General features: G+C 65.5%; 2 protein-coding genes across 2 annotated transcripts; both read right to left on the bottom strand.

Annotated features, from left to right (window-relative positions):
* Positions 1-302: 302 nt before the first annotated feature.
* Positions 303-1545, bottom strand: HCRT (hypocretin neuropeptide precursor). The gene is made up of 2 exons (XM_027748075.2): positions 1471-1545; positions 303-918 (listed from the first exon to the last, which is right to left on the bottom strand). The coding sequence occupies exons 1-2, from the start codon at positions 1489-1491 to the stop codon at positions 475-477; spliced, it is 465 nt and encodes a 154-aa protein (XP_027603876.1). The 5' UTR covers positions 1492-1545; the 3' UTR covers positions 303-474.
* On the bottom strand, positions 303-12336 carry LOC114002196 (inactive phospholipase C-like protein 2). The gene is made up of 6 exons (XM_027748064.2): positions 12111-12336; positions 5403-7892; positions 5039-5242; positions 4540-4615; positions 3017-3126; positions 303-2918 (listed from the first exon to the last, which is right to left on the bottom strand). The coding sequence occupies exons 1-6, from the start codon at positions 12294-12296 to the stop codon at positions 2733-2735; spliced, it is 3252 nt and encodes a 1083-aa protein (XP_027603865.2). The 5' UTR covers positions 12297-12336; the 3' UTR covers positions 303-2732.
* Positions 12337-12790: the final 454 nt, after the last annotated feature.

The raw sequence follows: 12790 nt of genomic DNA, 5'->3' as shown, positions 1-12790 counted from the left end.
GGGGCGCACGGAGTTGGTGGCGCCGGGACCTGCTCGGCACCGGACCCGCCGGACCGGGAAGCACCGGGACTCCGCTGGCCCCAGGACCCGCTCAGCCCCCGCCCTCCTGGGCCCACGGAGGGGGCAGGACCGGCCGCGCCTCCGTTCACCCCAGTCCTGGTCCTGCACCCACTGGCGCCCCAGTGCAGGCGCCACAGGTGAAGCCAATCCGGGCACCGCGGAGGAAGGCACTTGCCTTGACAGCTCACCCGGCGCTGAGCCGTGCCCTCCTGACCCCTCACCAGAGAGACGACAGAGCCGGGTGACATCAGGCTACCGTTTATTGTAAAAGGCCGCGATGCCCGCGGTGCCCTGGGCAGGCTGAGCCAGGGAGGAGGTATCTAAAAGTGCTATTTACACCGAGCTCCGGGTGCGTGTCCCAGGATTCCATCCCCCCCAGGGATCCCCTCTCTGCCCCCACTGCCTCCACCCCACTCAGTAAAAGCTCCTTGCCGCTCCCTGGGCCTGGCTCGAGCTCAGGTCCTTCCCTGAGTGTCCCTGGCACTCCCTGGGGCCGGCAGGGCTGGTGTCAGCACCCTGCGGTGCTGGCGTTGGCTGGGTGTCCACGCCTGCAGGGCAGCTTGATGTGTCATGGCAGGCAGTGCCAGGGTGCTCCCCGCGCTTGCCCATGGTGAGGATGCCCGCGGCGTGGTTGCCGGAGCCATGGAGCAGGCGGTAGAGCCGGCTCTGGAAGGCCAGGGGGACACTCTTCCTCTTGCCCAGAGTGAGGATACCAGCGGCGTGGTTGCCCATGCCGTGCAGGAGGTCGTAGACACGGCAGGAGCAGGTCTTCTGCCGGCAGCAGTCGGGTAGGCTCTGCCGGGGAGAGGCCAGGGAGCAGAGAAGGAGCAGGAGCAGGAGGCAGGAAGCTCGCTGGAGCTGCCAAAGCAATGGGCAGCATTAGTACAGGGCAGTGACAGCGCAGAGAGGGGGAGAGTGCACAGCCCCAGGGCTGCCCCCCTGTCCTACCTTGCCCACTGATGTCTCAACTGCCCCCTGCCCAGTCGCTGCCACAGGGGCCCAGCCCCACACCTGAGGTGCACTCAGAGTGTCACCCTTTGGTGCCCTGGGGCATGGCCAGCACCTCCAGCTGTGCTCTGACCAGCAGCCAGATGTGGGTGCCCTCACCACACCCCTTCCCTGCTCCAGCACACAGCAGCCATGGCAAACACCCTCCCCTTGCTGCCCAGTGCCACGGGATGAGCAGTGGGAGTACCCAAGCTCAACGCCACAGGCATTGCGCACTCAGATCCCTCATAAGAAGCTCCTTGATCAGCTGCTGGCCGCAGCTGAGGAGCCCTGGGGACTTGCCACACACTTGGAGTTTCCCAAGGAACTGGCCAGGCCCTCCTGTACCCCCAGTCCCACATCCTGACCTCCCTCCCATCACTGCCCTCCTCTACCCCCAGGGCTGCAGTGCCCCAGCCCCACCTTGGTGTTTGGCACCTCCATCCTTCCTGGGGTCTTCAGGCAGCTGAGTGGCTCTGGGGCATGTCCCACTGGGCAGCTGAGAGCACAGTGCCCTGTGCTGCTGCTGCCGCTTTATAGGGCCCAACACAATAGTGCTGCCAAAAATACCGCTGGGGCAGCGGGAGCAGACGGTCTCTGGGAGACACGGGTGCGCTGGGGCCGGTAGCCCGGAGACCATCCAGGCCTTTCCCCTCATTTGCAGTTCCTCATTGTGTAGGTGCTCAGTGGCTGGGGTGCCAGGCACTAATGAGGCCCTAATTGCCCACAGGCCCTGTGGCCAGGCTGGCACAAAGGGGCTGGAGGTCAATACTGACCAGCACCGGCAGCACAGCGCTCCAGGCTGATGCTCGGAGCCCCATTAGGCTAATTATCCCCCTGAACAAAGGGGTGCTGGCAGCAGCACAGCTCCCTGACGTGGGGAGTCGTCATCCTGTGCTCCCCATGGTGTCAGGGAGGGATGGTGCCATCAGGGTCCCATACCCGGTGCCACCCTCCATCCCTTTTGGTGACCCCATCCTGCCCTGGCCCCATGCCAGGTACAGAGGGAGCCACAGGGCACCAGGAAGGTTCTTACACTCTTTATAATGCTCCACAGCCCCAGTCCAACCCCAGACCACCTTCCTCTGTTTGTGCTGGGACCCCCTTGCCCTGGGGGACAAATCCCAACATTTCCCTGATGCCAGAAGCCACATCCACTGGCACTCTGGCCCCGCAGCTGCTGCACCACATAGCCTCCCAGCCCCTCTGCACAGTGGGGGCCCCAGGGGTGTCACAGAGGTGACAGGACTAGCCAGGACCCTTCCTGCCAGCCAGATTTTTTCCCCAGGGCTGGCAACAGCCTGCAGCCCTGGGGAGGGAAGGCAGGAGCCCAAACCTGGGGCTGCTTTTCCAAGCAGAATCTGGCACAGCAGGCTACACGCACACGGGCACCAGAGTACCAGCATCCCCACCAGCCCTGCAGCAGAGTACAGGCTCTGGAAGCAGATGGGAGGGATGGATGAGTCCCTTAGGAGCTCAGGGGAGGCAAGCAGGAGTAGGATCATCCCTCCTCAACCTCTCCACTGAGCCGTGATGCAGCCCCTTAACACGGCAGAGCACAGGCTCCAGATGTGTCCCCCCAGGCAGCCTGAGCCTGCAAGCAGCTGCCTGTCCATGGGCAGGCTGGGACTCCTGCTCCTGTGGCTGGGGATGCTCAGTCTGGGCCCCTGAGCCCCAGGCCGGGGTCAGCAGGACGCTGTGTCACCGCCTCCATCAGTCTCGGGGATGGGCTCCAGTGGGGCACGCAGCCGGGAGAGCTCTGGTGAGGCCGAGCCGTTCCTGCCAATGCCACAGGACTGTCCTGCGTTGTGGATCTGCCACAGGTTGTCCAGTGCCTCCGCCTTGGCGTGCTTGAGGAGGTCAGCCTGGCCCTGCAGGGAGGGGGCATCGGGGGGGGGGGTTAGAGTGAAGGCATCAGGGTGAGGTGTCAGGGCAGGACAGGTGTGTCTGTGCAGCTCTCAGCCCTCACCTTGAGGACGGTGATGTTCCAGGCAAAACTCTCCAGCGCCTTCTGCAGTTTGCGGCCCCGCAGCCCCTCCTTGGTCTCGATGCGGTGCAGCTCCTTGTGGAAATCCATCCCTGTGCAGGTGGGAGTGGTGCTCAGTAAGTGCAGGGATGCTGGCATGGGGATGGCCACCACCAGTGGGGACCAAGCCAGAGGGACGCCCTTTGCCCACCGTGGGGGTGCAGGCTGGGTGGGTCCCCCACTGCCTCAGCAGCCCCAAAATCCTTCTGTGCCAGGTACGATGAGCCAGCAGAGCCCCGAGCACACTGGCACCCTGCTTGGCCCCAGCCCGTGGTGGTTTTGGGCCCTGGGCAGAGGCACAGCTCTTGCACCCCATGGGTCACCCAGGGGGGCTCAGAGCAGGCCCACGAGGCTCCCCTATTGGAGTGTGGGCCCCAGCACTGTGCACCACGTGACGTCCTCGTGAGCGGGTGCTATATTTACCCCTCCTGACGCAGCACCAGCTCCAGGCCCACTCGAGGGCTCCCACGCAGCCTGCTCGCCCACATGCTGCCAATCAGACGCCCCCAGCCCCGCACCCCCACTGCAGCCGCACCTCCCCAGACCCCCCAACACCCACCGTCTGGGTACTGGCCATGCCAGCACCACAGGGGCTTGTCCCCAGCGCAGCCTAGGCGAAAGCAGGGACAGACAGCACCAGGGCATGGGGGTGGGGGCTGCAGCCCCAAAACCGCTGCTTGCCACCACCCTGAGAGGCCACACATCCCAGGACCCTCTGCCCTGCAACACCCCAGCACAGCAACTGGAGCAGTAGAGGAGGGCATAGAGCCTGTGCTCCGCAGCCCATGCCCCACTGCTCCACTCCCTCAGCGCTGGCAGTGGTGCCGGAGCCGAAAGCCAAGAGCTCGGGGAGGTTTCCGTCTGCCGCGTAGGCAGGGAACAAACAGGGCTGCTGGCAGCATGGTTGGCATGAGGGGATGGCAGAGCGGGGCCCCCTTCTTCCTCCCCTGTCCCTCCAGCTCCTGAGGCTCTCCCAGCCCCATGGGGAGCCCACACGAGCCCCTGGGCCATCAGCCCCCTATGTATTTGGGACTGGCGGAACTATCCCTGCAGGTCCCAGCCCACAGAGGGGCCACGAAGCCATCAGCCTGGAGCGAAGCTGGGGGTCCCAGCCAGCTGCTGTGGTGGGGGCAGCTGGGGGGAGGAGTGGGGCAGGCAGCAGCAGCACCTGCCTGTGTGGGTTCTGCCATGTGTCTGGGAAGTCGTAACACTCAGTTGCCACTTCTACCGTCAGCCCCAGCCTGTTATTTCTGGCACTAATTATGTTCTGGCATTTGGCAGCTAATGACTCTTCCCCGCTTCCTCATCAGCCTCCCCCGCTCTGCTTGTTCCCTCCCACACAGCCCTGCAGCCCACCCACCCACACCCTGTCCCGGCGCAGGAGGGCTCACACCCCAGCCCCCCAGGATGTGCCCAGGTTTGTGGCCAGAGCCACACCGGGGCTGGGGCTGCCCTCAGGGACCCACCTGCCTGCTGTGCCTGGATGAGCTTCCCGTACACCACGTCGGCAGACTCGATCAGCGTCCGGCTGGTCTGGATCATCTGGGGAGAGGGGCAGCATGAGGAGCTGAGCAGCCCCTGCCCCGCACCCCCCCGGCCGAGTGGATGGGGAGATGGGGCTTGTCAGGGGTCTTGTCAGCATCTGGCTGGTGGCCAGGTTCTCTCCAATACAAAGGAAGGAAGCGGCTCTGGCTGCGGCTATTAATGGGATTTCTTCCACCTGGCAGGACGAGGGCAAGGGGCAGGCAGTGCAGGCGGAGGGACAGGGGCTGCGGGGTCCCAGGGTCGTACTGACCTGGGCAAGCCTGTGCCTCAGCAAGACTCCTCCCTGGGCAGCCCCTACACAGCCCCCCGCCCACCTCTCCCTGCTGCAAGATGGATGCAGAGAGTTCAGGATCCTCTGTCCTGGGCAGGTCCCGGTGCCACCGACCCCACAGAGCCAAGCCCTGGCAGAATGGCACTTACCGTCTCGTAGGCAGTGAGGACCTTGCGCAGCAGGTCGGGGATGGGGCCCTGGGCCTCCATGGGGGGGTACTGCTCTGCCAGGTTGAGGGTGACGCTGGGTGTGCTGTCGCTGTGCAGCAGCCACGTGGACACTGTCAGGATGCACTGCTTCATGTTGGCGGCGGGTGTCAGCCCACACAGCTCCTTGAAGGACACCAGTGCATTCTGCGGGCAGAGACCGGCGTCAGTGGCTCCCCACCCAGGAACATCCCTGTTTCCCCTGGCTCTCTGCTCCTTGCTCACGTCTCCCCGGAAGAGGAGGACACCCAGGCCCCATCCTCCCCCACAGAAACCAGGTCCCCCAGTGCCTCTGCAGGGTCTGTACCTGCACATTCTCCCGCAGGTCAGTGGCCTCCCGCAGCGGCTGCGTGGCCGTCCGGAAGACCTCGTCGATGGCTTTGATGCCGGTGGCCTTGGTGGAGGTGTACTCCCGCACTCGGCGGCCCCGGCGCCCCGCCAGCCCCCGGCGATGCCCCTTGCCCCCGCCACGGCGGTCAGTGATGGCCACATGCACGAAGAGGGTGGCGTGGGGCAGGGGCTCCCCAGCCAGCGACTGGAGGGGGACGTGGCGGTAGCCGGGCTGCAGGCACTCAAAGGGAATGGTGTACTGGGCAATGAACTCATCCCCAATGTAGTCATCGTCCAGCACGACAAAGCGCAGGACGGCCAGCTCGGGCAGGTTGATCTGGAACTCCAGGCTCTCATCAAAGATGGGGTTGTCCCCGCTCTGCAGGGCTGTCTTGGTGCGGTGCTCAGCACAGTCAGCTGGGATGCCATGGATTTCGGCACAGACGTAGGGCTCCACCACCTCCCCTTTGGCCCCTGAGCCCTTGGGCTTGGGCAGGTTCTGCCCACTGATGACCTTGAGGTGCAGGAGCTGGGCGGGCACCCCGGGCAGGGAGTCCTTGGCATTGGCACTGAAGTAGGAGACCTCCTCCCGCATGATGGCTGGGCGGAGGACATAGCCACAGGCCCCGTTCTGCCGGAACCAGCCCGCGTTCAGGTCCATCATGAGCCCCGGTGTCTGGTAGTTCATAGCCACCATCTGGCAGCCACACTTCCAGAAGTCCTGGGGGTTCATGTTGCTGGCGTCGATGCGCATGGGGCTGGGGTAGACGCGGGAGAGGAACCGCTTGTTGTAGCTGACCAGCTCAGCCGGGCACTCGTTGGCAAAGCGTCCTGCTTCCACCTCACTGAAGGAGCACATCTCCCAGTAGCGCTGCCCACGCCGTGAGCTCTCGAAGTCCTGGAAGGGGACAGCCTGGCAGAGGCTCACCAGCTCTGAGAGCTCCCGGCTGAGGCGCACCCGCCGCGGGCCACCTCCCTCCGGTGCCTCCCGGTCCTCCTGGCCCAGCCGCCGTGCCAGCTCCCAGCCTTCCTCCTCATCCGACACCTCCCCCTCGCTGTCCTCACAGCTGGGTGGCAGCTTCTTGCCCTTGATGAGGATGCGGCCCTTGAGCTGCTCTGGGGAGGGCAGGTAGGACGCCACTGGGTTGGGGGGCTCCAGATACAGCTTGTCCCCCAGTGTCTTGCGCAGGCACTGGGCAGCGAGGCGCTGCTGGGGGGCCGAGCAGCGCACCACCAGGCAGAGGATGAGGGGGTAGGCGGAGGCGGTGAAGGCGTGTTGGTCGATCAGCCCCACCACGGCACGGAAGGGCACGCAGGAGGCAGCTGAGGGGCTGGTGTAGACCACAGGCTCGCCCTCGGGGCCATCCCACAGCACCAGTTCGATGCTGCGGCAGCCCAGGCCCAGGGCACTGATGTAGCCACTGATGTCCGAGCGGCCCCAGAAGTTGTCCTCCAGCAGGCAGGCGCTGTGGGCAGAGCTGATGTAGTAGTGGGAGAGGGGCTGTGCCATGTCCTGGCAGACCTTGCGGTGCTGCGGGTCGAAGATGGAGCAGTCAGCAGAGAGCAGGTAGCGCGTGAAGCCATCGATGGCCAGGTAGCCCTTCTCCCGGCCCTCCTTGGAGGGCTCATACTTGCCGACGATCTCCAAGCACTTCTCTTCTGTGACCCCCTCCATGCCCTGCTCCACCTCCAGGAACATCAGCAGGTCCTTCACACCCAGGTATTCCTTGTTGCTGGAGAACTGGACCAGCAGGAAGAAAATCTCAGGGCGGGTGCAGAGCTCACAGTACGCCTCCACGAAGAGGTCGCAGGCCACCTCTGCACCAGGACGCTCACTGGCCTTCTGCAGCTCCTTGAATTTCAGCTCAATGGTGGAGGTCTTCATGCCAGGGTTGAGCGCTTTGATCAGCTGCACAGCCCGGGACACAGGGATGCGACCAGACTTATCCAGGTCAGCGAGGTCAAAGACAGAGGAGATCCAGGAGGTCCGGAGGCTGGGGTGGCCGGTCCCAGGCGCCTCGGGGCTGTGTTTCCCATAGGACACCAGGTACCGCAGCCCCATCACCCAGGCGCTCACCACGTCGGCTGAACTGGCCACCAGGTCCAGGGACTCGTAGTTGTCTCCATAGATGATGGAGAAGGCACACTCATCCGGGAACTGGTCAGAGAGGCCATTGCTGCGCAGGACAGGTGTCTTCTTGCCTACACGCACCTCTTTGACAGACTTGATCTCAATCTTGGCCTTCTCTGAGTCCTTCTTGGATGGCTCCCAGCGCACGGAGCGCATGTCAGCGTCCAGCACGAAGAAGCGGCTGTACATGCGGGAGTTGGAGCGCACCTTCTTCAGCTCACAGCCCTCCAGCATGAGGGAGATGCAGGCGGCCGTGCTGTTGATCTTGCGGTCATTGGGCATGGAGCTGAAGGACACCGTCTTTTTCTTGTGTGGCAGCCGCTGCCGGGAGCCATCCTACCAGGGTGGGAAAGGGACAGAGCTGTCAGGGACGAGCAGGCAGCACGTGCCCCTCCAGGTCCTGCCTCAGGGTCCCCCTGCCCCAGCCCAAAGCGAAGTGCAGCACCCCAGGGTGCCCCAGGGTGTCCCAGTGCCACACGAAGCCCAGTCCAACCCGGTCCACCCCTCTCCTGGGGGCTGGGAGCTGGCTCCAGCCCTGGCCTCCCCCACGGCTCGCTGCCTGGCTTAATTTAACTCTGCTTTCCTTCCTTCCTTCCTGCTCCCGGCCCTGAGACAGATCCTTCCCCACTGCTCGTTCACCCTCGGAGGTATGGCCACTCAGTGGCAGCCCAGCATGGGGCTGAGGACACTGGCTGGGGACACCAGAATTAAAACCGATGCCTGGCATGTGATGCATGAGCAGAGATGCTCCTGGGGAACCCCAGCCAGACCCTCCAGCCTTCTGCTAGGAGAGGGGCAGGACAGCCCCTGCCAGTGCCATGTGCTAGGGATGAGCACGGCCATGGTCCCGTCCTGCAGAGTCAGGGGTCACGGGGGTATGGGCTGTTCACTGCCAGCACCCCATGCCTGCACTCTGTCCTGCCCCACGGTGAGGAAGGTGGACCCTGCTGTCACGGGGCTGGGAGGGGCAGGAGATGAGGGGGAACAGCAGGGCCAGGAGCGTATTATGGGATGGATTTCATTAAGTAGCGCAGTAGGAGGAGATTTAATCCACTTCTTCAAGATTATGGTTGAGTCACCTCTAATCTGATGGTGTCTCTGTCAGAGGCAGGTCCTGCCCAGCTGCCCAGGTTGGGGGTGAGGAGGTGTTCCCCTCCAGTGTCCTGAGACCTTCCTCACCTCCTGCGTGGGGCTGTGCCTGGACAAGTGTGTCCCTGTGCCTGACCCAGGGGGCCTGGGATTTGCCCCTTGGGGCCAGGCAGCCCCAGCCAAGGGCAGTCTGGACAGGTCACAGAAACGGGTGGGCGGCTCCCCCAGGGATGCCTGTGACCCCAGGGATGACAGTGGCCCAGGGATGGGGGACCCAGCCCCAGCCCTCATCCCATTGTTAGAGCCAGCTAGATTCTGCTGTCCCAGAGCTCAGATGTGTGAGCTGTTTGCATCCTCTCACTGCCAGATTGCTCCAAGAAGCTGGCTGAGCTCCAGAACCCCTTCTCTGTGCCAGGCAGCCTGGGTCGGCAAGGGCTCAGCGGCAGGTCACGCCATCGGACAGCCCTGTGGCGAAGGACTCGGCACCGGATGCCTCCTGCAAGCTGCAATCTGAGCGCTCCACTGAGGAGCAGCCCCAGCCCTCGCCCTGCCGGGGGGCGATGGGCACCGAGGGCAGCACCTCCTGCCCCGAGCAGGATGCCCGCACCTCTGCGGACCCGCTCCCCGCCCGGCGCACCCACCCAGCGCGGCTCCGCACTGGGCCCCACAGCCGAAAACAGGAAATCCATCCGGAAAGGAAACACGGGCGGGGGGCCTGCGTGCACCCAGCGCCAAGGACCTGCTTCCAGCTGTGCCCACTGAAGGCAGCCAGACACACCCGACCTCACCAGCCCTGCTGGTACCCCAGCCACCCTGGCTCAGCACAAAAGCCCAAATGCCTTCCCTGCAGCCCCTCATGCCCCCAGGTTTGGGAAGGGGAGAGAGTCCCCTTTGCAGCACTTTGGGGTGCAGATATGTGGCACAGACCCAAGAGTGCCCTGCAGCACATGGGCTCTGCTCTCCCTATGCATGGGCCAGCAGCAAGTGGTGGGCACTGGGTGCAAGGGGTCCCCTGCCCGAAGCTCCTCACTCCTGGAGACCAGCAGGGAAGAGCCACTGCTCCCTGGTAGCCCCTTCATAGGCTGTTCCAGGTGGTCTTCAACCCTGGGGACACCCCACGAGGAGCTGGACAAGGCACGGGCAGGAGCAGCAGAGGCAGGTGACAAGTGGGGCAGCAGCAGAGCCAGAAGGATGTGACTCCCATGGCCACTGAAGCACAGGGCATCCCCAGACAGAGGGCAGGGCTCTGGCCAGAGCAGTGATCCTGGTCACTGTGCCACCAAGCTGGCAGAGAGAGCAGGCAGGGTTCTGTAGAGGGAAGTACCAACCATGATGCTGATGCCACCCAGGATGCCACTGGTGGGCATGGAGGGCACGTCCCAGTTGCTCATGCCCTGCCCAACTCTGCAGCGTGTGCTAAGCACCTCTTCAGCCAATTACCTCCTGTATTAGTGCCCTGGAGAGTGCCGCTGCCCTAATCTCAGCCTCCACGTGACGGCCACCACTACCGGCCACACAACCTGCTCCCAAGCGCAGGATGAAGAAGGGCCCATCATTTGTCCCTCCCTTCCCCATATCCCCCAGCCTGGCCATGACAGGACTCATCTGCAGCTGATTTCCCCAGGTTCTGGGGCTGGGCAGCACTGGCAGGGATGCAGGCAGGGTGCAAGCAGGCAGCAACCCCAGAGCGGAGGCAGTAGGAGACACCATCAAGGCTTTTCTACCATCATTTGTTCCCTGCCAAGAAGAGAGCGACTGACACATCCACTCCCCGCAGCACCAGCTGCCGCTCCCCAGCGAGGGGCCATGGAGCCAGATCCCAGTGGAGGCACCACGCAGCTCCTGGGACTGGCATGGGATGGGGAGGGGACACAAGAGATGGGACAGTGAGCCGCTCGGGTAAGGCCACCTCCTGCAGCAGGAAAGAATAGATCCAGTACCGCCAAGTCCCTCTCCAGCATCCTCCCAGCCCACCGGACCTCCAGACCCCTCTGCTTCTAGCCTGAGAAGAGAGAAGGGAGGAGATCCTGTAGCCAGAGCACAGGAACACTGCAGGGGCCAGCTCTGGATCCCGCTGCTCCAGTCCCCCCCAGCTCCACACAGCCAGTGAGTCGCTCTTTCAGATTCACTCCTTCAGCCTTTTCTGGAAATCCCAAAAAATAACAGAGCTGGCAGCTCTTCCCACACGTGCCTCCACTGCCACTCAGGCCCCGGATGGACTCGGGGATGCACGACGGATCAACACAAGATGGGGACACTGTCCGGGTCTGACCCCCTCCCGGGTCAGCTCCCTCCCCCGCCTGCGCTGGCCCTGGGCCACCCGACCTTCACGTGAGGCCAAATCCCGCGGTGACGCAGGTGGTGACGGGGATGTGCCCAGCCCGGGGGCAAGCGGGAGGTTCACCACCCCAAGCCCGCAGTGCCTGCCCGCGGCTGGTCCCCCGGGCAGGGAGGGATGCTGGCCCGTCCCGGGAGCAGCAGGAGACCCCGGCGAGGTCCCCAAGGAAACCGGGCACTGACAGCGCACCGGCACCAGCCTCTGGCTGCACGGGAGGTCTCCGCGCCGTCACCGCGTGGGCACAGCCCGGCCGCCCCCGCAACAGTTTGTAGCGGGAGCCCGGGAGGGCGCGGGCAGGGCTCAGTGTCCCGACGCCGCTGCCCAGAGAACCAGGTCCCGGGGGCAGAAGAGCGAGGCTGGGGCACCACGGGAACAGCCCCCACATGGGGTATTAATAGCATCGGAGCAATCCCAGCTTAAAATAGGCTGCCGGGAGCGGGGAGGCAAGTCCCGGGCGGACGTGACCCATTGTGTCAGCTAGCACCTCCAGCATCAGTACAATCAAGGGAGTTCATTTAGGAAAGCACATGTGTGATCCACTGCCCACCCAAGTGGGAGACCCCCGAGACACTGCCTGACTCCCTGCCCCACCACGGCCCGGCTCCGGGAGGTGACAGGAGCAGGCTGGGAGCTGGCCAGGCCGGGCCGAAGGCTCAGCGCTTGGCAGCAGAGAGCACGGGAGAGCAGAAGCTGTTTGAGGGGCAGGAGCGGGCCCCTTCTCACTGGCACCTAATGGTGCCCTGAGCAAGGACCGGGTGATGCTGCAGCGGGATCGTGCAGGGGACCCGCGGCACTGGACGGGGCGACCCAGGGACACTCCACAGAGCCGGGCCGGAACAGGCTGTGCCCTTGGGAACCACGGGGCCGGGCAGGGCGAGGGGACGTCGTGCCAGTCCCGGAGTGACCGGCGCCGCGGGCAGGTGGCGAACCCCGGGCACCGATCGGGGGTACGGCTGCTCCGCGGCTCCGCGGAGCCGCCCCACGGGCCCAGGGAGAGCGGGGGGCAGCGGGCAGGGCCGGTGCGGGGGGACGCAGGGCTCGGCAGGGGGACACGGCTCTGCCCTCCCAGCGCTGCGCAGGTGCCGGTCCCAGGGCGCGGGGGAGCCGGGCCGGTGCGTGGCTCTCACCTTCATGATGCTGGCCCGGGGCGCGGTGGGCGCGGGGCTTCGTTCCGCCGAGTCCTCGCGGCTGCTGCTGCCCGAGCCCGAGCCGGGGCTGCCGCCGCCGCCGCCGCCGCCGCGGGGCCCGTTGGGCAGCGGCGCGGCGGGGCGGGGCGAGCCCGGCGGCTGGGCGCCCCGGGGCTCCTCTGCCATCCCCCGCGGCCTCAGGGCAGCGGCCGCCGCGGGGCCCCGGGGCGCCCAGAGCCTGCGCCCGCCGCCGCCGCCGCTGCGGGCTCAGTGGCGGAGCGGGCGGGAGGCGGTGCGGCCGGGAGGAGGGGACGGGCCGGGCCGGGGGCGGGGACGCGACGAGGATGGGGACGGGGACGGCGCGGCCCCCCCGCCCCGGGCTGCAGCGGCGGGGCTCGGGGACGGGCACCGGAACCTCCCACCGCCGGGGCATCCCCGGCCTCCGCCCAGCCCCGCAGCGCCCCGGCCCAGCAGCCGCCCCATCTCGGGGGGACCCCGGCTGAGCCCGGGCAGCCGGGCAGCTGGCACCTGCAACCTGCAGCCAGGCACCCAAACCCAGCCTGGCACCCTGCAGCTATGCACCTGCACCCTGCAGCCTTAGTAACAGCAGCCCAAACAAACCTGCACCCAAAACAAGCTGTACCCTGCAGCCGGGCACTGAAAATCGACCTTGCACCCTG

Source organism: Pipra filicauda, unplaced genomic scaffold, assembly GCF_003945595.2.
Source record: "Pipra filicauda isolate LSUMZ 115617 unplaced genomic scaffold, ASM394559v2 scaffold193_size2426894_pilon, whole genome shotgun sequence".
Taxonomy (NCBI): Eukaryota; Metazoa; Chordata; class Aves; order Passeriformes; family Pipridae; genus Pipra; species Pipra filicauda.
The sequence above is the reverse complement of the archived record's forward strand: the minus strand, read 5'-3'. Positions and strand labels throughout refer to the sequence as shown.

What these genes read in the sequence shown, in the direction of transcription:
- LOC114002196 (XM_027748064.2), bottom strand. Translation starts at nt 12,296, where the DNA reads ATGGCAGAGGAGCCCCGGGGCGCCCAGCCGCCGGGCTCGCCCCGCCCC. An exon ending in ACCTGCGGGAGAATGTGCAG is followed by an intron (nt 5,243 to 5,402) that starts GTACAGACCCTG and finishes CTCTGCCCGCAG; the next exon opens with AATGCACTGGTGTCCTTCAA. An exon ending in TCCTCACTGCCTACGAGACG is followed by an intron (nt 4,616 to 5,038) that starts GTAAGTGCCATT and finishes CCCTCTCCCCAG; the next exon opens with ATGATCCAGACCAGCCGGAC.
- HCRT (XM_027748075.2), bottom strand. Translation starts at nt 1,491, where the DNA reads ATGGAGGTGCCAAACACCAAG. An exon ending in TGGAGGTGCCAAACACCAAG is followed by an intron (nt 919 to 1,470) that starts GTGGGGCTGGGG and finishes TTGCTTTGGCAG; the next exon opens with CTCCAGCGAGCTTCCTGCCT.